General features: G+C 39.8%; 1 protein-coding gene across 5 annotated transcripts in view; it reads right to left on the reverse strand.

Moving 5' to 3' along the window:
- Positions 1-26256, reverse strand: part of LOC144040111 (tripartite motif-containing protein 54-like) — a 65593-nt gene that overhangs the window by 29841 nt on the left and 9496 nt on the right. For 3 of the 5 annotated variants that reach the window (XM_077553985.1, XM_077553976.1, XM_077553969.1), the window contains 4 exons: positions 24941-26256; positions 18996-19191; positions 793-956; positions 545-722 (listed from right to left, as the gene is read on the reverse strand). The exon at positions 24941-26256 is cut by the window's right edge and continues 247 nt beyond it. In XM_077553985.1, coding sequence (XP_077410111.1) covers positions 545-722; positions 793-956; positions 18996-19172 — 519 coding nt within the window. In that variant the 5' untranslated portion in view covers positions 19173-19191; positions 24941-26256. Of the gene's footprint in view, positions 1-544; positions 723-792; positions 957-18995; positions 19192-22972; positions 23184-24940 lie in introns of those variants that run through there. The other 2 variants (XM_077553961.1, XM_077553992.1) reach the window with 2 other exon arrangements.

Consider the following 26256-nt stretch of genomic DNA (forward strand, 5'->3'; position numbering starts at 1 on the left):
TGAATGAATGAATGAGTGAATGCATGGATGAACAGCTAAACGTGCAAATGAATGGACTGATGAATGGATGAACAACATGAACATAAATGATTGAACCAATTAATAAAAATGAAATGATGACTGGTAAACGGGGTGAATGAATGAATGAATGCATGGATGAATTAATGGATGAACAGCTAAAAGCATAAATGAATGGACTGATGAATGGATGAACAACATTAACATGGATGAATGAATGAACTGATTAATAATTTACTGATGAATGAATGAACTAATGAATGCATAGGTGAATGGGGTGAATGACTTAATGGATGAACATATAAACACTTAATGAATGGACTGATGAATGATGAATTAATTAATATGGATGAATGAATGATTAGTAATGACAAGATCGATGAACAAACTCATGAATGAATGGGTGAATAGGGATAAACTAATGAATGCACGGGGGAAGAGAGATTAATGAATGAACTGATAAATGAATTAATAGATAAATGAATGACCTGAGTAATCTACGGATAAAGGAACAAAACAAACAGACCTTCTTGTGCTGTAAGGCATCTGTCAGAGGTTGAACCTGGCAGGACTGATGTTCTCCAAAGACCTTGCAAAGGGAACAAGTGGCCATCTGGCAAGTGATGCAGTAGATGTTGACCTTCTCATCAGAGTGCTGGGAGCAAGTCATCTGAGCAGGAAGTGAAGGAGGGAGGGGGAGGGGCCTGGAAAGGATTGTCAGGCCTCAAACAAAAACTCAGTTTATCAGCTTCTAAATGTGCTTTTTTTTCTCACCTGTCGTCATCGTTAATGCAGACTTCTTGTTTGTAGATATCGATAATGTTCTCCACCAGAAGATTGCGCTGGAGGCTGAAGAAGCTGCTGCGGTCCAGGACCACCTCATGGTGACACAATGGGCAGCAGAAATGTCCGCTGCTCACTTTCACTGTGATCTGAGCCTGAAACAAGGAGGTTTCAACTTAGAGAATGTTATACACAAGAGATCCTTAGAAAAATTTATTATTAGCCGATCAACGTGAAACACAGAACAAGTTGTAAAATAGATCATAATTAACTCATTTGCTCCCAAAAACGTGTTTATACGTTTTTAATGTTTTTGAGGTTTTACGCTAGAGCATACAGAAGGCTTTGATGCAGCTTCTGACCTGAAGAGGTCACTTAAAGCAATAATAGCTAATCCAAAAAATGACCAGTAGGTGGCAGCAAAGTATAAGAGATCAACCAGGGCCATGTTACAACAAGCTCTCTTTGCCAGTGTTTTCAACAGGTTTGTGAATAATGATGAAACTTTGATATATTCTGATGCTAATTGCTGCAAAATGGAAACAGATACAAATATATATTTTTTCCTGATGAAAAAAGAGACTCTAATCTTTCTTTTGGTAGGTTCCATGTTTTTATAGCAATAGAACACAATATTCTGTGGGCCTTGCAAAATCAATCAAAATCCATTAAAACAGCCGGGAGCAAAGGGGGTTGCTTTAGTGAAAATGGCTGGGAGTGAATGGGATAATTAACATAGCATAGCACAGAGACATTTGTTGTCAATAGAATTCATGAAATTAGTGACAGAAAAAAAAAAATGCTGTCAAGTCAAAGGCAAGCCTCCTTTGGTGTTTTCGATGGTTGTGTCAGGGAATGTTGTTTAGTGGTGTGTATGTTCACAGTACTTGATGTATACTTAAGTTTCAAATAAAAATTTAAAGCCTTTGATTAACCCGGAAAATCATGCGAGCGGTTTGATCAGCGTAGTAGTGCACTCACGTTGTGTGACAACTGCAGACACACAGACAGCAGTGGATTTGTTCATACAGTAAGCACTTTAACGCACTTGAACCAGACAGGGCAGTTATTGTACTATATTATGTAATGGACTATATACATGGAGAGGTGTGATGTATTTCCGGGAAAATCTAATAAGGCACCGTCTTTTCCTGTAATGGCCATCGCCGTTGGTTTGAAACGTTTTTTCTTCAGAGAACCTCGATCAGTTGTCAGCGTTTTGAGGTATTTTTCGTCATTGTTTGTATGGGTGTGGTTGCGTGTATTTGTCAAGACATCGAAGAAGAGAAGAGAGGACAGATGACAGATACATCAAGCGATCACTGCTGCGTGCCCAGATAGACAGGTTCTAACTGGCTTGTTTTTGCCTCTTATGTCAAGTATAGGGGATGCAACGATAACACCAGCATCGTGATATCACAATATTAAAACTGCCACAATATCGTTAAATAGTTAAAAAGCAGCACATCTGTTAAAAAAAGTCAGGTTGATTTCCATTTGTGCAATTTCAGCACCTTTTGGTGGCTAGATTTTTTAGTGCAGTTTCATTTTCACAAGGTATGTTTTTGTTTAAAATCCATGCTAATGGTCAACGGAAGGGGAACGTAATATGCTTGTGAACCAAGTCAATAGACCCTTCTCGCTAACGTCACTTTACCCAAAATGCTTAGCTAACATTAACCCCAATGGAGGGCAAACAACCAATAAAAATACATGGAGAGAGCATTGTTTTCGCTTAGCAGTTACCAGTGCTACGCACACTGGTATATGGAAGGCGCGTATGTTTGGTGGTGGTCGCAGGGGCAGTAGGGGCACACTGGCAGCCACGCTTCCGTCAGCCTGCCCCAGGGCAGCTGTGGCTACTTAAGTACCTTACCGACACCACATTATTATTATTATTATTATTAGCGTTTCGTTTAAATGGTGGGAAAATATGACAAATGTAGCAAAAAACGTAGGAAAGTAGGTTACTGAAACTCATTGGAATCAGCCGTTCTAAGCCGCTATCTCCAAAAGCCGGAGTTGGTTGGAGGGCAAGATCCCTATGTATGGACTTTCACCATCGGCCTGGTCAAATGAAGCTACTACATTCCCCTATTTGAGCTACCACAACCTTTAAAATTATTTAATTGTAAAGAAGGGCGCTTATGGCAAGCCCTTTGAGCATTTATTCCATATCCTTGATATCAGACATTAGTGTTTCTCAACTAGTGCAGTCTTGTCAGAACTAGATGCACTTTTCCTCCCGACCGCTTCACACTTGGCCGCGAACCGCTCCAGTGAGAGTTGGAGATCATGACTTGAAGAAGCCAACAGCATCACATGTAATGTTGAGGCTACCAAACCGGACCCCCTCAACACCTCGGCTGCGCCTAGAAATTCTGTCCATAAAAGTTATGAACAGAATCGGTGACAAAGGGCAAGTCCAACCCTCACTGGAAACAAATTTGACTTACTGCCGGCAATGCGGACTAAACTCTGACATCGGTCGTACAGGGACCGAATAGCCCGCATCAGGGGGCTCGGTACCCCGTACTCCCGAAGCACCCCGCACAGGACTCCCGAGGGACACGGTCAAACGCCTTCTCCAAGTCCACAAAGCACATGTGGACTGGTTGGGCGAACTCCCATGCACCTTCGAGGACCCTGCCAAGGGTGTAGAGCTGGTCCACTGTTCCATGGCCGGGACGAAAACCACACTGCTCCTCCTGAATCCGAGATTTGACTTCCCGACGGACCCTCCTCTCCAGCACCCCTGAATAGACTTTACCTGGGAGGCTGAGGAGTGTGATCCCTCTATAGTTTCTTAAAAAGGGGGACCACCACCCCGGTCTGCCAATCCAGAGGCACTGTCCCCGATGTCCATGCAATGTTGTAGAGGCATGTCAACCACAAAAGCCCCACAACATCCAGAGCCCTTAGGAACTCAGGACTTTCTCATCCACCACCGGGGCCCTGCCACCGAGGAGCTTTCCAACCACCTCAGTGACTTCGACCACAGAGCTAGGGGAGCCCACCTCAGAGTCCCCAGACCCTGCTTCCTCAAAGGAAGGCGTGTTGGTGGAATTGAGGAGTTCTTCAAAGTATTCTCCCCACTGATTCACGACGTCCCGAGTCGAGGTCAGCAGCACCCCATCTCTACTATGCACAGTGTTAATGGCGCACTGCTTTCCTCTCCTGAGACGCCGGATGGTGGACTAGAATTTCCTCGAAGCTGTCCGGAAGTCTTGGCCTGCTGGTACCTGTCAGCAGCCTCCGGAGTCCCACAGGCCAAAAAGGCCCAATAGGACTCCTTCTTCAGCTTGACGGCATCCCTTACTGCTGGTGTCCACCAGCGGGTTCAAGGATTGCCGCCACGACAGGCACCAACCACCTTACGTCTACAGCTCCGTTTGGCCGTCTCAACAATGGAAGCGCAGAACATGGTCCACTCGGACTCAATGTCCCCCGCCTCCCTCGGGATAAGGGAGAAGTTCTGCCGGAGGTGGGTGTTGAAACTCTTTCTGACAGCGCATTCTGGCAGACGTTCCCAGCAGACCCTAACAATACGTTTGGGTCTGCCCGGTCAGACCAGCATATTACCCCGCCATCGGATCAACACACCACCAGGTGGTGATCAGTTGACAGCTCCACCCCTCTCTTAACCCGAGTGTCCAACACATACGGCCACAAATCCGATGACACGACTACAAAGTCGATCACCGAACTGCGGTCTAGGGTGTCCTGGTGCACATATGAACACACATAGTGTTCGTTATGGTCAGTCTGTGGCGAGCACAGAAGTCCAATAACAAAACACAGCTCGGGTTCTGATTGGGGGGGCTGTTCCTCCCAATCACGCCGCTCCAGGTCTCACTGTCATTACCCACGTGAGCGTTGAAGTCCCCCAGCAGAACGAAGGGGTCCCCAGGGGGAGCGCTCTCCAGCACACCCTCCAAGGACTCCAGAAAGGGTGGGTACTCTGAGCTGCTGTTCGGTGCATAAGCACAGACAACAGTCAGGACTCGTCCCCCCACCCAAAGGCGGAGGGAGGCTACCCTCTCATTCACCGGGGTAAACCCCAACGTACAGGCGCCTAGCCGGGGGGCTATGAGTATACCCATACCTGCTCTGCGCCTCTCACCGTGGGCAACTCCAGAGTGGAAGAGAGTCCAGCCCCTCTCGAGAGGATTGGTACCAGAACCCAAGCTGTGTGTGGAGGCGAGTCCGACTATATCTAATAAGAACTTCTCAGCCTCGCACACCAGCTCGGGCTCCTTCCCTGCCAGAGAGGGGACATGGAATGCCTGTGCTTGCCACGGACTAGCTTCAGTAGCCTTTGGCTGCCACCCAACTCTCTGCGCACCCGACCCCTTTGGCCCCTCCCACCGGTGGTGAGCCCATGGGAAGGGGGACCCATGTTGCCTTTTCGAGCTGTGCCCGGCAGGGCCCCATGGGTATAGGCCGGCCACCAGATGCTCGCCATCGAGCCCCACCTCCAGGCCTGGCTCCAGAGGGGGGCCCCGGTGACCCACGTCCGGGCAAGGGAAACCAAAATCCAAAGTTTGCATTCATCATTGGGGTCTTTTGAGCCATGTTTTGTCTGGTCCCTCACTTTGGACCTGTTTGCCATGGGTGACCCTACTAGGGGCATGAAGCCCCAGACAACATCCCTCCTTGTGCCTATGAGCTCCTAGGCTAATTGGAACACGCAAACCCCTCCACCACGATAAGGTGATGACTCACAGAGGGGATTTTCTGCTACTTGTGCCACTTTTATCCAACTAGTGCTGACACAAGTCTAACTAGTAACACATACAAGCATGCATGTAGTGCCAAACTCGCAGCTAGTCAGCTTTTTTATGCACTAGTTGCCCACTGGACCAAACAAGTAATGTTCAAAGTACTAGTTAACTAGTAAGGCATAAAAGCTAGTTGACCGTGAATTGTTCTTACATGTTAACTAGTTACCTCTGATTTCCTGCACTAACTAACTAGTGAGAGCTGAAATATCTACTTGTTAACTAGTGAATGACAAAACACTGATATGACAAGTGAAAGCTTATTAAAATCTACATGTTAAACTAGTGACACTCAAACACTTTTACTAGTTAACTAGTGATGCCCAAAATTTCCACTAGTTACACTAGTGACACATTTTGACTGAACTAGTGAGGTCCAAAATGTTCCCTGGTAGGACTAGTGGATGTCAACATGCTCACTAGTCATCTAGTTTTACAGTCTTTTGAATTTGCTAGTTAGCTATGATGCCCAAATGTTCACTAGTAGAACAAGTGAAAACCAAATTGCTCACAAGTGGCACTAGTTACGCTAGATGCTAATTAGGAGGCCGGACAGTGCCATAAGTGGGTAACTCCTATTAGCTCTCTGATCAGAGCTTAACCCAGAAAAAATTTAACCCTGTAAAGCCTGAATTTGAGCTTCCACAGTTGTTTACTGCCCTTTGTATCTATTCAAAATCGATACAGTGCAGTCACTTTCCACTTTATATGCTTTAAATAAAAAGGATTCCAGTGCAATAGTTCTGAAAAAAATCTCCCTTCTTAAAGATTTAAATTTTCATTTGTTGTTAAATCTGTTCAAACTGCTGGTGGTAGGAAATGTATAACGATTGGCTGATTGGTTGTCCGAAGTCGCGCATATCTTGTCCAGTGCATCCTGGGAGTAAGAACACATCTGGACAAGTAAATGTGGTGCCAGGCAAGCACTTTGTATATATTTATTCCTCTTTTTTTTTTTCTTTCTGGAGAGCTCAGTACTTATCCAGTTATTTAAAAATAAAACAAACAGACTAAAAACAGCCACAATGCTTATTGAGTTTAGTGGTGGGGGCGAAATGAATTAAGCATGTGTTGTTGTTTTTTTGTTAGTTTTTTGTAAATACAGTTTATTTTCTTTAGAGTTATTGCGGTCCAGGCACTTAAGAGTTAAAGCTTCAAGACATCTAATTTGAATATCGACCAATCAAAGATCTTGTCCCGCCTGCTTCATTTGCATGCAGTCCACTAGTGAACGTGTTGGCGTTTGAGTTGCATTAGAGACGTCTAAGGTCTTTTGTTGCATTTTGCATGTTGACGTCTAAGGGCCGAATGTCCACTGGCATTACCAGTTGTGTTTTTTCTTACCTTAGTGGTTTACTTGTAAGGTTTAAAATCGATTACTAGTTAACTAGGAAGGCATAGAATGTCCACTAGTTACACTAGTTGGGATCTTCCCAACCTTACTAGCTGACTAGTGAGGTACAAAATGTGATCTATTGAACTAGTAAATGCAAATATAACCACTTGTGGCACTAGTTGGGCTCGTTTTGACCTCACTTGTTAACTAGTGAATCACTTGGTTTCTCTCTTGCAAGCTAGTTACATCCAAACTGAGTCACTAGTTACCTAGTGACACTGATGTTTATTTAACTAGTTAACTAGTGGAAGGCATTTTCTTTCACAAGTCAGACCAATAAATGAACTTGTACAAGATCTGACAGAACACGTTAGCCATTTTTCCTACATGTTGGGTATGTCTTTTAACTAGTGGACCTTTATGTAGCACTGGTAAGCAACTGTGCACAACTAGTATAACAAATATCTAACATGTAGTGAATTGTGTTGCACTGGTTGATGTTTCCAGTATACTGTAATAGGCGCCATTTACATCATACTAGTTTAACAAAAATGCTTACTAGTTGACATGTGTGCTACTAGTGAACTTGCGAAGTGTTGTAACTGGCAAACATGGCAAATAGTGAAATGTAATTATTTTCACTGGTTAACTAGTTGTGTGCACACGCCAGCTAGTGAGCAATTGTGTGAAACTTGGACAGTCAAAGTCTGTACAAGTTCAGTCTTGAGGCCGACACGTGAGACAAAAATACAAAATAGTAAACTAGTGATAAGAAAATCTGTGTCACTAGTTTACTAGTTACTCACTTTGTACGCAGATAGTTTACTTGTAGGAAAACACGTGTTTTACTAGTTAACAAGTGGCATCATAAAGAGCCCAACTTGTGTAACTAGTGGATATCTCTGCATTTACTAGTTAACTAGTGAAGATTTTGAGTCTCACTAGTTAGCTTGTAAGGTCCAAATAGATGCAAGTAGTTGTGTAGTCTGGGTTTCTGCATTCACTAGTTAACATGTAACCGTAATAGGCATCCACTTGTTATCGAGCTCCAATTCCTCAGGACAACTTGTAAACTAGTGTAAAACATGCAATTAAACGGGGTGGGATAATTACAAAATCTGAATCTTGATTGGTGTATTTTAACTGCAGAGCCAATAGGACTCCTGGATGCACGTCTGCCCCACCCCCTCTTTAATTTTGTTGTTGTAACTAGTTCACTAGTGAGCACGTTGGCATCCACTAGTTCTACTAGTAAACGTTTTGGTCCTCACTAGTTAAACTAGTTCAGTCAAAATGTCTCACTAGTGTAACTAGTGGATATTTGGAGCATCACTAGTCAACTAGTAAAACATTTGCGTGTCACTAGTTCAACATGTAGACTTCAAGAGCCGTTCACTAGTTAACTTCTCAGTGTTTTGTCTTTCACTAGTTAACTAGTGGGTGTTTCAGCTCTCACAACCTAACTAGTGCAAGGAAATCATAGGACACATGTCACTAGTGAGAAGAATTCACGTTTGACTAATTAACACGTTGCTGAAAATGAGTGACTAGTCAGAGTTTCTGTGCAACTAGTATGACAGTGCATAGCCAGTGTGGCTAATTGTCCAACTAGTGCTGACAAAGACTGAACTAGTGAGAAACACTACTGTCTGATATCAAGGATATGGAATAAATGCTGAAAGGGCTTGCCATAGGCGCCTGCACTTGGGAGGACTTTGATGCTATCAAGAGCCTGGAGTTGTGCAATTACTTTGTGTCTGGATGGGTGGAGGATATCGGCTGCGTTCAACACGGCAATGTTTGTCTTGTGGCAGCAAATGTATGTTCTATTTATCTTTTGGTTGATACAGGTTACTGGTGTAAAACGTCATTCATTAAATCATTTGTGTCTGGATAAACTTGTCTTGCTTTCTGTACGTCGAAGCCTTTCAAGCTATCTTAGCTTTCTAACTGCAAACAAACTAGTCGAGTGTAAAGAAAAAATCACGATTTTTCACAACCCAAAGTTGACAAGTAAACTTTGATCAAGTATTATGATTATCACGTGAAAATGTTTGCAAGACCTACGAAAAATGTTGTATGATGTAAAATCAATGTGAAACATTTGTAATTATAAATAAATGTTGAATATTCCAAAATTGGGTACATGTTTTGCGTGTCTGATTGCTGAAAATAACATGCCCCACAGTTTCTCAATTCTTTAGTAAACTTTTCCCCCTGGTTTAAAATTTGTGCCTGTAGTCGAAAGAACGATTTCCTATCTCTGTGTGCCCGATTAGAGCAACCGTGGGCCGCACAGAAGTTTACCATTGCATTTGTCTCAAATTTGGAAACGGTTTCACCTGTTTTCTACATCTCACTGATTTCTCATTCACTCGCGTTGGCGGCCTGTCCTCCAGCATGGGCGGCACACAAACGTGATGTCACACTAGAAGGGTCTATATGTGGAGGAACTCAATATGTGCGTGCATTAGCAAGTAAGTGTTATTAAAAATTGTAGGTTGTTTATATGCGTTACTGTTATGTACAAAAGCAAAATATTAGTTTTTTTTTTGTATGAGCTCTTTTTTTGTACAATATTGTCGGCTTTTTTTATATCACCAACCTCCCCACGATATTGTGATAATTATCGTATTATGATGTTCACATCGTGATAATATCATATCGAGATGTTTGGCTATCATTACAACCCTAGTACTGCGCTGGATAAAATAGAGCGAAGTGGAGTCACTTCTCAATGGATTTCATTCACTAACTGTGTGTACACACAAAATTGTGCATTATGCATGTATATTATACATTATATCATTGTGCCTGAATTTGTGCGTATTCAGCTAACAAATGTCGAAGCGCCTCAGACCATGCATACGTACATATCATAATGGATCTGCTTTCCAAAAACATGTCAAACACACATCTTACCTAAGATGCTCAACATATTGAAACTGAAGTCATTTATAAAATCAATAATAATTTTAACAATAACTTAAATTGGCAATTTGTTAATGAGTTGACTAGTGTCCCAAATGAAGGATATTTCTCATCACTTTTAACCTTGTGCCATTCAAGTACTGTCTGAATGAATCTGCTACTGTCTGTATCTTTTCATTTTCACTCAACAAAACAAGCAGATTGCACAAGTACGCTTTTTACATGTACAAGTATGTGTGCACGCTACAAAACAATATTTCTTGACATACAGTCGACAGACGACCATCAAAAAGATCAAAGGCGTCTGAAATGCTTGTTCAACTTTTTAAGTATTAATAAACAAAATAAACAATAGATTACAATATACTGTACATGCAGCGTCAAAAGCCTATACGGATTCGCCGTTTAACTTCACAAAATGTCCTTACATCAAATCGTTAATGTGCAGGTGTGAGTTGCCAACTGTCATTTTTTTTTCACAATACAAGTTGGTTCGGCCACATTGCACGGTGCGAGATTTACTTTGCTACCTGCAGCCCAGTCGGTATTACTTCTGTTAGATATTATTAACATTTAAATTCTTTATTTTCATATATTAACCATTGTTTTACATTATTAACAACTTAATTCTTTATATTAACCATGTTGAAAGGTTTTATAGACGTGTAATGCAAGTAGTGTTGAACTCAGTATAATTTGACCTTAAACTGGGACATATTATTTGGTCTAGAAGTTCCTTCTCTGTGGGAAAACACATTTGGTCCTTGAGAACAGAATCTGTTTCGAACACGCACCCCTGACTCTGTTTTCGCCATCGCTCATGGAAAAGTACCCAGAGAGTATGTTTTGTCTACAAATGAAAGAGAGGCGGTCGCTTTTAACTATAAGAAGGCGTAAAATAGATGTCGTGAGATTCTTGGATGGAATTAGAGTAAGATTATGGATTGAAGCAGCGGCTAGATCGCCCGCTGGTAGTAAATCGTAATAAGTTCCTTGAATAAAATGTCAAACAGGCATAAATTAAATGTCTAAGATTCTTGGGTCGAATTAGGAAGATTATCGATTGACACAACGGCTAGATCGCCCGCTGTGAATACATCGTAATGGGGTCCTTGAATGATGGCTTATTTTGCTCAGCGCAGATGAGGATTCTGCACAATTGAATCAAATAATTGTGAACAGACAGGCTGAAATGGACGTACAAATTTAACTGACAAAGTTACGCTATTAAAATGCCGATAGACTGCTTCATGATTGATTAAAAGCAGTATAGCGTAACGCTACGATGGTGCGTTACGATGGGTTTGCACAATTGAATCAGAGAATTGTGGCATTCAGGCTGCAAGCAGTATTAATTACGGAAAACACATGGCAGTCTCTTTATAATAAGGCCTGCCTCAAAGTTGGAAACAACGCTTCGCTCCTTGCAGCCGAGAGACTGCTTCTTGATTGACTTAAAGCAGTATTTATTATTTTAGGAGGAGATCATGATATTTGTTTGTCTTATATGTTTTGTCTTGTGATACAATAATCGGACGTCACGGTTATTCTTAAAGGGACCGCGATGAGATATATTGTTGACTAATTCTGTTATAAGTGAGACGTCACTTCATTTCTAAATATTAATACAACTTAACTACAATATAATATAATATAATAAGCTAATAAAATACGGGAGTCAATAATTAATAGAAATTAAGGACGCTCTTTTTGAGCACGTAACAAAATTGTTTGACCCAAATGAGCTTCCGTAAAGCGAGAACATGATGACGCTATGAAAAAGTTGAGAGCGCATGCGCAGTTGCTATCGTAGTTTTGCCCAGTAAACACCCGTGAATTGAAGAACTAATAAAGATGGATGCGGCCAGTGGAATAAATCTTTTGGCGCCGTTATAATCTACGGTAAATTAATTAAATTGATGAAAAACGTTAAAACTTGTATCGCCAGGCATTCGACGTAAAATACGAGATAGAACCGGTAATTTCTTCGAATGGAACAAAAGCGAGACATAATCGTGTATTTTTGGATAAGATGATGAATAATGCTAGAATACTAGCTTAAGGTATTTTTGTGAAGTTATAACCATTTATATAACTTTAATAAAGTAATAATGTTGGGGCTACGGTGCGCTTTTATTCTGAAGGATTAAATGATTTTCCGCTAGACGTGACTAAAGCTTCTAGGTTATATAATCGACCGTCGAATAATGATATAAAATGTAATTAATATTGAACGACGGGACTTGATTATATTGTGAAAAAGGTTGGTTTATTCTAATAAGATATGTAATCTGTTCAATGGTTTCAAAGGCGGCAGTTTAACTTTGTATTTCCGTAAACGCCGACCGCGGATTAGAAAAAGTATTAGAGTTATATGTATTTTAATATAGAGGAAAATCCCGGACGTAACTTTAAGAAAAGTGTATTAAATGATGATTGATGCTGGAATATTGACTTTCGATGGTTTCGTACAGACAGCTCGTATAATTTTGAATTTATGTAATAAAATAAATGAAACCGTTTAATAAACGCTGAACGGGATGAATTAATTAGATGGTAAAATTACTAATAAAATTTCTAACACTAAAACCGCGGCGTCAGGGTCTACGTTAAATAAATTAGACGACATTACATAAATTGTGGCCGTAACTGATTTTCTAAGGCCCTCAATAACATCTCCAAACGATTAATGTTGATGATCTGGCATCACAGCACATGCGATAATATAGCGACCTAATACAAATCGAACGAATAACAACACATAAAATGGAGGAGACATTTGATTTTAATGTGCAGGATATTGTGAAAAGGTGGTTTGCGTAATGTTGAAATAGAAGGGAAGAGTAGGTCTTAATGAAAAAAGGTTAAAATGGAGGAGAACAGATAAGATAGGATGTATATGAATGGTAAAGGAAGGGACAGAGTAAGTTTTCAATAAAGGTGTGCATATTTTGAAAATGGAGGAGCCTTAATATAATTGCTGTGACTCTAGCTGACCGCCAGGTGTCACCCTTTTATAAACTAATGACGCCAGTCAGTTTGAAAATTGTAGTTGCTATGACTCTAGCTGACCACCAGATGTCACCCTTTTTCCAAATTAAAATTGGTAACAGCCTTAAAACCTTTACAAATAGAGAATACAATTTTTTTCTATAAAAGACACGTTGATAAATGTGTCATTGTTGCGTTTGTATGTGTGTTGATTAAATCTGCTTTTAAAGTTTAATGAGAAAATATATATATTTAACTTTTTTGGATTATTTTTAGATGAAATAGTTTAGTCTCTCCACATTTTAATAATAATAATAATATTAATAATAAAAAAATGAATAATTTGAATGGCAACTAATGTAGAATGTTTTGTTATAAGTTGATTGTATTTCCCTCATAGTTTTTCTCGTGTGCAAGAACATTATTTAATTTTGAATATCTTTTCAGAATCAGGAGCCACACCCATTATGAGAGGGAAACGACAAGTTCCTTATCTCTCGTCCGGGGGGTGAAGTAATATATTATTTGTATGAAAAAGGAGACTTTTCTCCCTTTGTTAATTACAATTTAAAAAAGGGGCTTTTCCCATGTTTATAAGTAGGAAAATAATTTTAATTTCTCCTGAATATATTTAACCTTTGAATTCGACATTTGAAGTCCCATTTCAGAATTTGGAGCAGGCCTTACGAGTCCTGGAAGACTAGACAGACCATTCCATTCCATGGGGGAGCCATCTGGGAGGATAACATTTTTGACATAATTTGAGGTGCTATGTAATTAAAAAATCATTTCTGCTTTGATGTTTGACCAAAGGCTGACTAGGCGTTTCTTGAAACATATTAATTGAAAACTACACACTTATTAATTGACTCGTTATTATATTTGTAAATTGTTAGAGTATATCTGTCCTATCTCATCTTAAGTATTATTTATGAAGGTATGCAAAACATATTAAATTAAATATTGTAAACCATAACAAATATTGAAATATAATTAGCAATTATTTAAAATTGTAAACTTTCATTGTTTTAGTCATTTTTATTTTTATTTTTAATTAATAAATTATTTTTATTTTTGTATTTTTTATTTTTTAATTAAATTTTTTTTATTTTTTATTTTTAATTTTTTGAATTTTTTTAAATAAAGGAGGATTTTATTATTCCAACTTTTACTGACATATTATAACCTAATACTGTTGGGGCAGATTTTAATGTTTTCAGTCGAGTGGGGTTCATTGGTCGAGGTCATTATTTCAAAACAAGGTCAACTGAACCAATACAAGCGTGACACAGATGTTATCAAAACAAAAGCCCCACCAACAAAGAAACCACAGCTGCTACCACCTGCAGAGGGGCGTGGTGCGGCCATCCCCTGATCAGCACTCCACCTGCTGTGCCTGCCACCAACTGATGGACAGCAGAGGTTCCTGACGCCACCTGGTGGAAAGTTTCCACAATGACTGCACCCTGAACTCACATGCAAAAGTCTTAAATGAAAAACTGCTCCAATGCACACAATGCCCTGCACAAGCTTCCTTAAAGCATTCTTGCATCCCAAACTGTCCTGTGAAAAACTGCTCCACTATGCTGGTGACTCAGCCCCCACCAACAATGTTTCCTTGAGTTAGTGATACCAGACCATATGATGTGATACTGACTGTTTACACTGCACTCTATATTTTTGACAGATATAAGGTAATAACATTTACAGTAAAACATTTCGTAAATATAACGAACTGATTGGTAACACTCTATACACACAGATTTATTATATTTTAAAACTTTTGATGTTTATTTTGATTTGATCTGATTTGTTTATCTCTGTCTATTTTAAAACAGTCAGCTTTTTGGACAAACATCAACAAAAGGGGGACTAGCAAGCTTAATGGTAAAATATTAAAATTAAGGGCAACTTTATGTTTTAATAATAATTGATGGATTGGCTGAAAACTGAGATTCTTTGTAAAATTCATTGGCTTAAGCTACAATATTTTCATAGTACAAAAGATAATACAGGTAAATTTTGTGTAGTTTCAGAAATTGAAAACAGCTAATGTGAATAAAGATAAGATAAAATTGATTTCAATCTTAATTATTATATTTTACGCTTATTGAATTTAGTCTTTTAATATTTTCCAAATTTTCTTTTGAAATTTGAATAGTTGCTTGGGGCGCATTGTCGAATTTACTGGTTAAATGTAAAATTTTCACCTCTTTTTAAACAAAAAGCTAGCAAAATTTATTTACTGCAGAACTTGTATATTATTAGAGTCTGAAAAATTCTCTAAGTCGATTTTTTTCAGATGGGGGAATTATTAGTCGGTCTGGGTATATCGTCGCGAAGGACACAAACAGTCCATGTTGAATTAAATAAATATAAAATTAAAAGTTAGTCTTAATGTGATAATTATAGATAGTCCGTGAGAATGAATGAAATTTACACGACGACAATTGGGGATTTCCTTGACCATGGAGAAGGAGTAAGTTTTGGCAGAGACGGCGAAAATAAGATAAATATGTTCCATTTCTATTTTTCCCTGGGGCCCTGGGGTTAGATGTTATTTTTTGATTTTATTTGTTGACGAAAGTTGCATTTATTTAATGGCTGGAAGCACATTCATGCCATATCTATAACAGTAAATATTATAATAAAACATTCCAATAATCATTACACTCTGTAAACAAAATTGGCCTCGTCAGATTTGAATTGGCTAAGATTTTCATTTTTACATTAATGAATGTGCTTAGGTCATTAAAGTCAGCCAAAGGCTGGATTCTAATTGAATGTCACAACAAACAGAATTTTTTCCCACAGGACAGGACTACAGAACTTTAATAACATTTACTAACTCCAAACTAATAAAACTACCAGATGCTCTTTCAAAAAGGGATGTGAATAAATGTTTATTAGTGACTAAATGAAAATATTCTGCACCCAGATGAGGTGAAGGAAAGGTCAATCTGGTCCAGTCCACGGGGGGCACCTGGTTCCACATCTTGCCTATCAGACCTGCCGGGGGTCCGCCTTCTACTCAACCTCCACCTTCAGGAGCGAGCCACCAGACGAGCCAACCGAGAAACCATTCAACTGTTTCTAGGAGCCACCTGACGAGCTGAAGACATCACTCAATGGAGATTGAGTTTCGCTGAGGACATCCCTCACTGGAGATAGGAGGAACGTATCCCTTTTCCGGGGCGTTCCACAAAGAATGAGTCACACCTTGGGCCCGGTGATCAACCCCTGCATCGCTGGCAGTTGATGTGGGTTCTAAAAGAGCTGAAGGATCCATCCATCCATCCATCCATTCCCTTGACCGCTTGTCCTCACAAGGATTGTGAGGGTACTGGAGCCTATCCCAACTGGCTTCGGGCAGTAGGCGGGGTGCAACCTGAACAGGCAACAGCCAATCGCAGAGCTGAAGGGCTCCGTTTGACAAAACAAACGCAAGAACGAAAATGGAACTGACAAACGTCAACAAAAACTTCCCTAGCCCAAACGACAACAAGTCTTCAATCGCGTCTCCAATTGCGTACATAAAGACACTCTTTCTCATACTGACTGTCATGCCAATTTGCTATTTCTGGGATCCCCCACCACAATTTTGAACATAATCACAACACATTGTCTTCATATATGATATGCTTATTTTACTGGAATAATCTTTTAATGAATCACATTGTTTTGACATATGACTGACCTCCTCTCCTGCTAAAAAGAATGTTTTCATTTTCCTCTTCTTCTTATGTTGCACCTGCCATTGCGATGATGAAGATCCCGCTGGAATCTTTGTGTAAAGATGTTTAAATGTTTAGTTATTGGGCTTTATTTTAAATAAGCCCAAAAGGCGGACTGTTAGATATTATTAACATTTAAATTCTTTATTTTCATATATTAACCATTGTTAAACATTATTAACATCTTAATTCTTTATATTAACCATGTTGAAAGGTTTTATAGACGTGTAAAGCAAGTAGTGTTGAACTCAGTATAATTTGACCTTAAGCTGGGACATATTATTTGGTCTAGAAGTTCCTTCTCTGTGGGAAAACACATTTGGTCCTTGAGAACAGAATCTGTTTTGAACACGCACCCCTGACTCTGTTTTCGCCATCGCTCATGGAAAAGTACCCAGAGAGTATGTTTTGTCTACGCTAGGCGGTCGGTTTTAACTATAAGAAGCCATTTTACACGCGGAAGAGGCACATTCGGCACTCTGAAATTCCACCTGTTATGTGATGTTTGGAGACTGTCACGATGTCCAGAGATCTCTGTTAGATGAAAATCATTTTTGCAAAGGTGTTTTTTTTTACATTAAATATGTCTTCAAGTTTTGGAACACGCAAAGAGGACAAATATTTTTTATTCCTCTTCACTTCTTCCATATCGTGTGTGGGCTCGCTCACATTTGAAAAATTGGTGCTATACCTTGGTTTAGATTATAATAGGTACATGTGTACCCAGTTAAGCATGCAGAAGGTCACACTGACCCATCCATTTTTAGTGCACCAAAGAAATGAAGACACAGTTACTTGTTGAAAAATGGTTCAGTCGGCTGCTGCTGCTGCCAGTTCCAGTGCCGGTGGTGGTTAGTGAGTGTCACTTGTACTCACTTAAAAACTGTGTCGTTATGGAAGAGGCAGAGTGTGTAAGAAAAGTTTTTTTTTTAAGTCCAGAGGGAACATTGCCGGCCCTGAAATAGTGTGATGGAAGCCTCAGCTGCTGCTGGGCTTTCCTGATTTACAACACGGATCATAAGCTCCAAATTGGAAAGGAATTGTCATGCTTGGCTGCTGGGTCAGCTGCAGGTCACCATCATTGATTTCAATTGACTTGTATGAATATGAAATATACGTATAAAGTCAATGAAGTGAATAAAGTAAAATGTGAAATCAATGATAAACCCTCTATAAGCACAATTGTTAAATTCACCCGTGTTAAACGTTAAACGTTATCATATAGATTTTGTTTAAAGGATAAAACGTTCTTATTTTTATTATTTTAATCTCAGCGTATGGACAACCGACAAGGTCATTTTTAGCAAGTCCCATAGCGATCGTGTGTAAAAAAGTGCCATTTTCCAGGTCTCCGATGTTTACTGTTGAGTGCCGGACGCGAGTCGTCCAGTTAGTTTATTTGATGCTTGTCCAGAAACTTCTCAAGTCGAGAATTGAAATGTTTCTCAAGAATTTGTGAAAATTGAGGCAATAGAGAAATTGGTCTATAGTTGGTGAAACTGTAAATGGTAGATATATGTAAGGGCTTTACAATATTTCATTACCGTACTTATTACTTCTTGCTCATCCGTAGGTGAGGGAAAAAAAGCGACACTGGGTTTTAGTTTAATAGATGTTGAAGTGAATCTTCTGTTTCAATTTAATTATAACTGTTTTGATTTAGTTATAACTATTTAGAATTGGACAAAATTGCTTTGATTTACTTAGTATAGTTCTGTGTGTGGGTTCAAATGTTGTCAGGGGCTGATCTTCTCTTTGTGCTCTCCTGAGAACATGTGGTGGGGGCAAGCGAATGTGTTAATTAGACCCCTTTGTTTATACTACGGCTCCCCAGTCTCTCTGTCTCTTCTGTAAACAACGTCAACCCTTATCTGATTTCCTGTGTTCCATCTTGTGACTACAAGGGGGAAGGAAAAGAAGGAGGTATCATGTGACTGTCTGAGAGGAGAGCAGAGAGAGGGGAGGGACTTTTAGATGGACGAAAGAATATGAGTGACTAGCTCTGGGAGGGGCGTCACAGTTGAGAACCAAAATGGCGCGGGTAGCTGCATATTCTCACTGTCCACAAATTTGTGAATAAAATCCTTAGGAAATGCCTGAATTCACTGATCTCATTGTATGTTTTGATAATCAACATCATGAACCCGGAAAAGTAAGTATTCATCTGATTTACAATGTATCATATGTTTCAATTATTTATAGAAACTTTACAAATGGTATTACTGTCCCATTGATTTTCTCTTGTGCATGGCACTGTTGTTGTTTGTGTTTGTAGTAAGTAAGAGTGTTGGGCCACATAGGATGATCGATCGGCCATTAACAGCTTGCATCGGAGATCACCCCTACAACAAATATCGGCCGATCAATCATGATGGCTGGCCGATGGATTGAAACACCCTTAACAGGAACTAAGGCACTGACCTGATAGATCTCATTGGCACACTTCCGACACAGGTTGTGCTGGCACGGCAGGATGACGATGGGTTTGTGGAGGAGCTCCAGGCAGATGGGGCACATCAGCTGTTTCTCCAAAGTGGCAAGCTTCACGTCCCAATCAGAATCGTCACCATCGCCCCACTGCAGCTGACTCAAGGACATGGCGTCTGTGCTGCACTTCCTGTTGAGGAACAATTGTATCACTTTGTTTTGCTCATAAGTGACAATTAACGATGTTAAAACATTTCATTTCATTTTGATAATGTTGACCATTTCATGATGGAACCAGAGGTGGCAAATCCAGGTCTAGAAAGTAAAAACCCTGCCACAGTTTGGTGATAGCTAGCTAACTCCCATGGTGCCTGTTTACCTTTTAGGGAGTTAGCTAGCTAGCATCAGGGGCTAGAGCAAAACTGTGGCAGGGTTTTTACTTTCTGGACCTGGATTTGCCACCTCTGTCTGTAACAGAACTTTTTGTGCTTAAAAAACAATCAATTAAGCTAAAATTCCCGACCGGAAGGAGGACACACTGGTGCATTTTTTCTGCTGCTTCTCCCACTGAATACGTTTTTCTTTTCAGTCTGCAATGGCTTCAAATATTATGTAAATCAATATAGGCTTTTCAAATTGAATGAATTATTAGTTCACCACTAGATGGTGCTAAAGATTACACACTGGGTCTTTAAATTGTGTCAAGTCAAGTCCTCTTTATTTATATAGCGCTTTCTAACAGCTGTGACGGTTCTATGCATACCCGCCACTAATTGTATAATTATTGTACTACCTGTCATTTTATTTTTGCACTTCTGTCATTAGTCGCTACAACAGCACTAATGGCACACTCACATTATGTAAAGACCCTCTGTACTTATGTGTTCCGTCCTAAATGTTCTTATAGTTGCTTGTTATTTTTATACTAGTGTGGCTGTCTCCGGTAATTTGAGCCACACTAGTAAAACAGTAACAAGCAACTGCTAACATTTTTTTGACTGTATCTCTCAGCCTTATCCCAGAGCACTCATAACAGCCCCAATAACCACTGGAATTTAGTTTACTATAGTTTTGTTTTTTCCCCACAATGTTGCATTCAGAAACAAGAAAATGAAGGACTCCTTGACCAGCTATAAGCTTATAAACAGGGGTCCAGCACATCACCACCTAACACATTTTTTAACTTTGCACTGACATAATCAGGTCAGTTTACTTACATTTAAACAAATCTTCCAGTGCATGATAATGGCATTACAGTTTACAAGGAAGACACTTACTGATCGTCATTTCCCGATGTGATCCTAAAACAAATGTGCTACACCATGTTTATGTAAATTTTGTATGAAATTATAACCATCGTAACCTCAGTGATCCATGTAGATTTATTTTAAATGTTGAAAATGGCAGATTGTTTTGTCATCCAGGTCATTCCAAATTTGTGGAGTACTGCAACATAAACTAAAACAGGTACATTTTAATTTACTATAATTCCCTTTTAAATTCAACCTATTTTTTAGTATTTTGTAGGTGAGTGGGGGGAAAAAAACATAAGAGTTTTTCTCAGGACTGCGACAATATGACAATCAGACATTTGAATTGTGGTTAAACTGAATTATTTTTAAAAAGCAAACTCATGAAACAGGACTGGCCAAAAATGATAATACCCCTCGAAACGATTGAAAATAATTTTAATCAACTAAGGTGTGTCCCCTAATTAGCATCAAAGGTGACTTCAAACTTGAAAGCAGTCAGTCAGCCTATTTAAAGGGTGACAAGTAGTCAATGTGGTGTTAGGTGACATGGTGTGTAAACACGAAGCATGAGAAGCGAAGGAGAGAGTTGTCTCAGGAGGAGTATAAAGAAAATTATAAACAAGAATGTTAAAAGTAAAGGGTATCAAGACCATGTCCAAGCAGCTTGATGTTCCAATGTACAGTTGCACATATTATTTGGAAATTAATGATCTACGGGACTGAAGCCAACCTCCCTCTATGTGGCCACAGGACTAAAAGTTATGACAAATTCATGAGACAAATAATTCGATTGGTAACAATAGAGCCAAGAACAACTTCCAAAGAAGAAGAAAAATTCCGACGTCAATTCACAACAGTGGTAAATTGCACCCAATTGTTGTCGTTTGAAGTGAACTTCATGGGAGATGAGCCAGGAGGACCCTACTCTTGAAATTAAATCTTGAGAAGAAAAATGCCAAACTGCAGGTAGACAAGCCACAAAGGTTCTGATCAGAGGTGGCAAATCCAGATCCAGGTACCAAAAACCCTGCCACAGTTTGGCTTTAGCCTTAGGTGCTATTAAAAAATTATAACTAATACAGGGAAAATCTACATAACCACAAACACAAATGACTGTTAAGTCAAGTCAGTAGCTGTGCCAATATGAAGCCATAAAATGTCAAATGTAAAACATAGGGAAATAAAATACTTACTCTTGAATTGCTACAAAGAAATGGCGAAAGCATGTTCACCTTCGAAGAATTTCTCTCTGGGAGGTTCATGAAAGTTCATTAGCTGAATTCACACATAAACTTTGATTGCTTGACCAGAAACATATGGATATGTGTGTGTGATGATGTAAAAAAATAAATAAAAATCTTTCATCTGTGATGCAAAATAAGAATGTGTAGGAAAAAAAATATATCAGAAACTGCATTTAAGACTGGCTATACATATATAGCCCAGAGTTGTAAATTGATTTCTGGGTCAGATGCGTCACTCAACAACTGGCCCACATCTGGTTTGCCAGAGTCAAGCCAGTGCCTCCTTTGCCGCTTCTGGGCCATGTTCGGTCCACATGCCTTATGCCGACTGAATGCCACCTATGCCGGATTTATGCGGGCCACATGTCTTTGCTGACTGGGTAGCTAGCTGGCTCTCATTGTGCTTGATTACCTGCTAGGGAGCTAGCTAGCTAGCAAGCATCAGAGGCTAAAGACAAACTGTGGCAGGGTTTTTACTATCTGGACCTGGATTTACCACCTATGCTTCTGATAGAATGTCCTATGGACAGGGTTGGGGAATACAGGTCCAGAAAGTAAAAATCTTGAAACAGATTGGCTTTAGCCACAGGTGCTTCTACTCAACTGGCAGGTAAATGAGCTTGTCTCCACATGTTGAGTAGAAGCAACTGTGGCTAAAACCAAACTGTTTCAAATTAGGCCAAACTGGAATTGTTCACAGACACAAAAATGAATCGTACCAAGAAAAAAACACTGTGAACCCTACATGTAACATGGATGAGGCTCGATTATGTTCTGGGGTTGCTTTGCTAAATCTGGCACATGGTCTCTTAAATCTGTGCAGGGTACAAGAAATCTCAAGACTATCAAGATATTCTAGAGAAACGCTCAGTGTCAGAAAGCTTGGTCTCAGTTTCAAGTCATAGGCCTTGCAACAGGATAATGACTCAAAACAACTACAAACACTCAAGAATGGCTAAGAGCAAAAGATTGGAAGTGGCCTTCTATAAGCCCGGATCCAATTTCATTAGACATCTGAGGAAGGAGCTGAAACATGCCATCTACAGAAAGCACCTTTCAAAACTGATGAGTGGACTAGTTAGCTCATGAAGAGTGGGCCAACACACCTGCTGTGAGAAGCACAAGTCTCAAAACCAAAAATCATTTGATGAACCTTTTTCTACTTATATTTCTACTTTTTTTCATCAAAGCTTGTAACAGATATTTACTTGAGTAAAACTAGCTATAGTGCGTGTTTGCCCATCTTCAAGTTTTGGCTGCAGGTTATAGGCCGTAACAGGAAGTTAGGATTTATTTTTTAACGCTTTAAAGAATTCAAATTAATCTCCAGAGTTAATATATATAAAATTCCTAGCCTAACAACTCTATCCTCATCATCTTTCCGCCAATGTATAAGAAGAGAGCGATTGGTTGGCGTTCACAAACGTTGTTGACACGTTGAAAAACATGTCGACAAGAGCACATGTTGACATACCTTTTCTTCGTTTGTGTGTTCTCTAACTGCTCCTCTTGTAATTCCACACAGTGTTATTCCTGCAGTGTGTGTGTTTGAGTATAAAAGGTTTACAATTACAGGAGAAAAAAGTCATCGAAGGTCCTTCTCTTCCTGAGCGACATTATGATCTGCAGCTCCTGTGACAGAGAGCTAAATTTGACACATGCACAAGCCATATGTGGCAACGACAGATTAGGACTAAGCGGCACTCTCCAGTTGCACACTCAATGAACTCACACAAACACGCTAATGAACTCTACATTTAGGTCACGTCTCAACCTCATGCACACAATCACACACACACGCAAGTTTGTTTTTGTTAACTTTGTGGGGCCATCTCATTGACATCCATTTTCTAATTCCTTCCCCTAACCCCAACCACCAAAAATGATTGCCTACCCGCATTCCTTACCCTAACCTCAATTATATCCCAATGGACTATATGCCACGGAGGAGGTGGGACTTCCGACTTCCGGGTTTTCACCCATCAACTTTGTTTCCGTTTCTGGTTTGCGACGTGTGGGCCGCGTCCCAGTACTTGCGTTTCTGCCTTTGTGCCCCTCGACGGGTGCGAGGCTACGAGTGTGTAGTGTCTGTCTCAGTGCCCAAAGCATTTCAGATAGCCGAGACGCCTTCCCGCCGATGAGGGTGCGAGTGGGGGTGCGAGTGTTGGAACGCGGCGAGCAGGAAACGGCGCTGATGGGTAAAACCCGGAAGTCGGAAGTCCATAGCATCTACCTAAGCATTCAAACCTAAACTCTAAAACCAAGTCTTGACCCTCAAAAAGAGGTCTAAACATGTGGGGCCCAGCAAAATTGCCTCACAAGGACGGGGACGCCACACAACTCAGAGAAATCCTAAAATATTGGCAACATCATGTAACAAAAACAACACACACACACACACACACGCGCGCATACTTGTATTTATATAATTGTGAGGACATCCATAGACATAATGCTTTTCCGAGCCCCTTCCCCAACCCCAACCATCAAAAATGATTGCCTACCCATATCCCTTACCCCAACTATAACCCAATTCAAACCTAAACTCTAAAATCAAGTCTTGACCCTCAAAAAAAGGTCTTGAGTTGTGAGGACCGGCCAAAATGTCCTCACTTCACAAAAATTTCCTCAATCTGCTGGTTAAAGATGTATTTTGGTCCTCACAATGTACTATGTACAATTACACACACACACACACACACACACACACACACACACACACACACACACACACACACACACACACACACACACACACACACACACACAGGTTTGCCTCTGTGTATTATGAGGACATTTTTTCCAAACCTGTTTAATTGTGTATTACGGGGACACCCCTTTCCGCTAATGCCAGAGAGATGGGACTTGCACCCCAAATTTTTTTTTGGGGTCGTCCAGGGAAATTTCACTTCAAAACTTGAAAAAACTCAACGCACAAAAAAAAGAAAAACCTGAAAAAACAGTAATTATGAGGACATAGATAATGAGCTAAATAAGCCACGCCCATGGCAAAAATGGTAATTATGAGGACCAACTCACATTACAAGGACAAAGTTTACACAACACACAGCAACCATGTCACTGAAGTGACTTGAAAGTTCTGGCATTCTGGCGTTACACAAACTGAAATGACATTGATGTGTAATGACTTACCTGATATAAGGTCGCATTGTTGTGCATAACAATACTGTGAAATGCAAAGTCATACCTGATCCTTGAGCACCATGTTACAACTTTAGGACAGACTGAAACTGGTATGTTAATAAAACAATGCTTCTTATGTGAACAGGTTATCTAGGTCAAGCACATCTTTGTAATGGATAAGTTAGACATGAAACCAGATGCAAAAGAGTCAGTGAACATTGAACATTTTATTCTTTAAAACATGACTACCTCTCATCTTAAAGATGAGCAGTTTTCTAATAGCTCATTACTGGAATACCTTCGGATTTCAGAATTTTTGAAACAGGTTCAATGTAGGAAGTGTCCGAAGTACTGTGAGAATCTGGAACATATTCCTCTGCTGATGAATCCTCACTTGAACTGGATACATCAGCAACCTAATTTTTTAAACAAAAACAATTATTACATACATACAGACATACATATACATATTGTCGCTGTCCTGTGAAAAACACTTCCACCATATTTTCCAGACTATAAAGCGCACCGTGATACAAGCCGTGCCGCCAAGAAGGATCGCTACCGGAGAGCAGCCCGCGACCTAAAAATGGAAACGTGTTTTTCACAGGACAGCAATGATATCCATATATACAGTAGACGCACACATACATGTGCATATATACAGCGGCTCTAAAATTGACACCTGCCGGATGCGGGTTAAAGTTCCTTTTGGCGGGTGGTCATAAATATTTACTAGCTTTACTTCGCTGTTACTTAGTGATGTTACACTCGAAGTAGAAGCTTGAGACAAGTGTCGAGCGCTCGCGGCAGAAGTAGCTCCCGCCATTGATGGGCTAATGTGCTAAAGTTCATTTACCAAAGATAGGTGGTCTTCATCATCAAGCAGTTTTGCATTTTTTTTTTTTTTGCAATCAACGGGATATGTGCCAGATGCTGGAGCAAACTAGAAAAGCATTTAGAACCTTAAGTTTGTGCATATAATGTACTAAAGATTATTATAAATCTAGTCACCACATTTATTCGAAAGATGAGATGAAGCATTTAACAAGAGGGATAGTTAATATGCTTAATCTATGGCATTGCCCCTAAAACGGGTCTTGTGTGATACAGTCCTTCAGTTACAGTAGACGTTTTCTATTTTACTGAGTCAGACAGTCGTTAAGATTGAGACAATTGCTCAACATTTAGCTGCTTGCAACTAAAGACAGCGGTATAAACATGGGTCATAATTTATCCTCTTGACTAAATTATATTCATTCAATGAAAATGCCTGCACTATTAATCCTGGTTGCGTGAAACAAAGATCCATTGCAGATACAAATAACACACAAGATAAAATACCCATCATGCCAGTCCATTCTAGTGCAGCGAAAGGTCCAAAACATAAAGCACATTTATCCAAGCTTGATACAAGTGAATAAACTACCTGATGTTTACACTTCTGTTTAAAAAAAAATAAAAAAATTATAGCGAGTTCACCTCTAAAATCCACCATAAATAAATTAATGGGAAAAAAAGATCACTACAGTGCATAATCTAAATCACCAAACTGCCAACAAATCTTCAATTTGAGATATTTTTAATGTTGACTTGTAGAAATTTTAGTCCCATACA

Source organism: Vanacampus margaritifer, chromosome 1 (genome assembly GCF_051991255.1).
Source record: "Vanacampus margaritifer isolate UIUO_Vmar chromosome 1, RoL_Vmar_1.0, whole genome shotgun sequence".
Lineage (NCBI taxonomy): Eukaryota > Metazoa > Chordata > Actinopteri > Syngnathiformes > Syngnathidae > Vanacampus > Vanacampus margaritifer.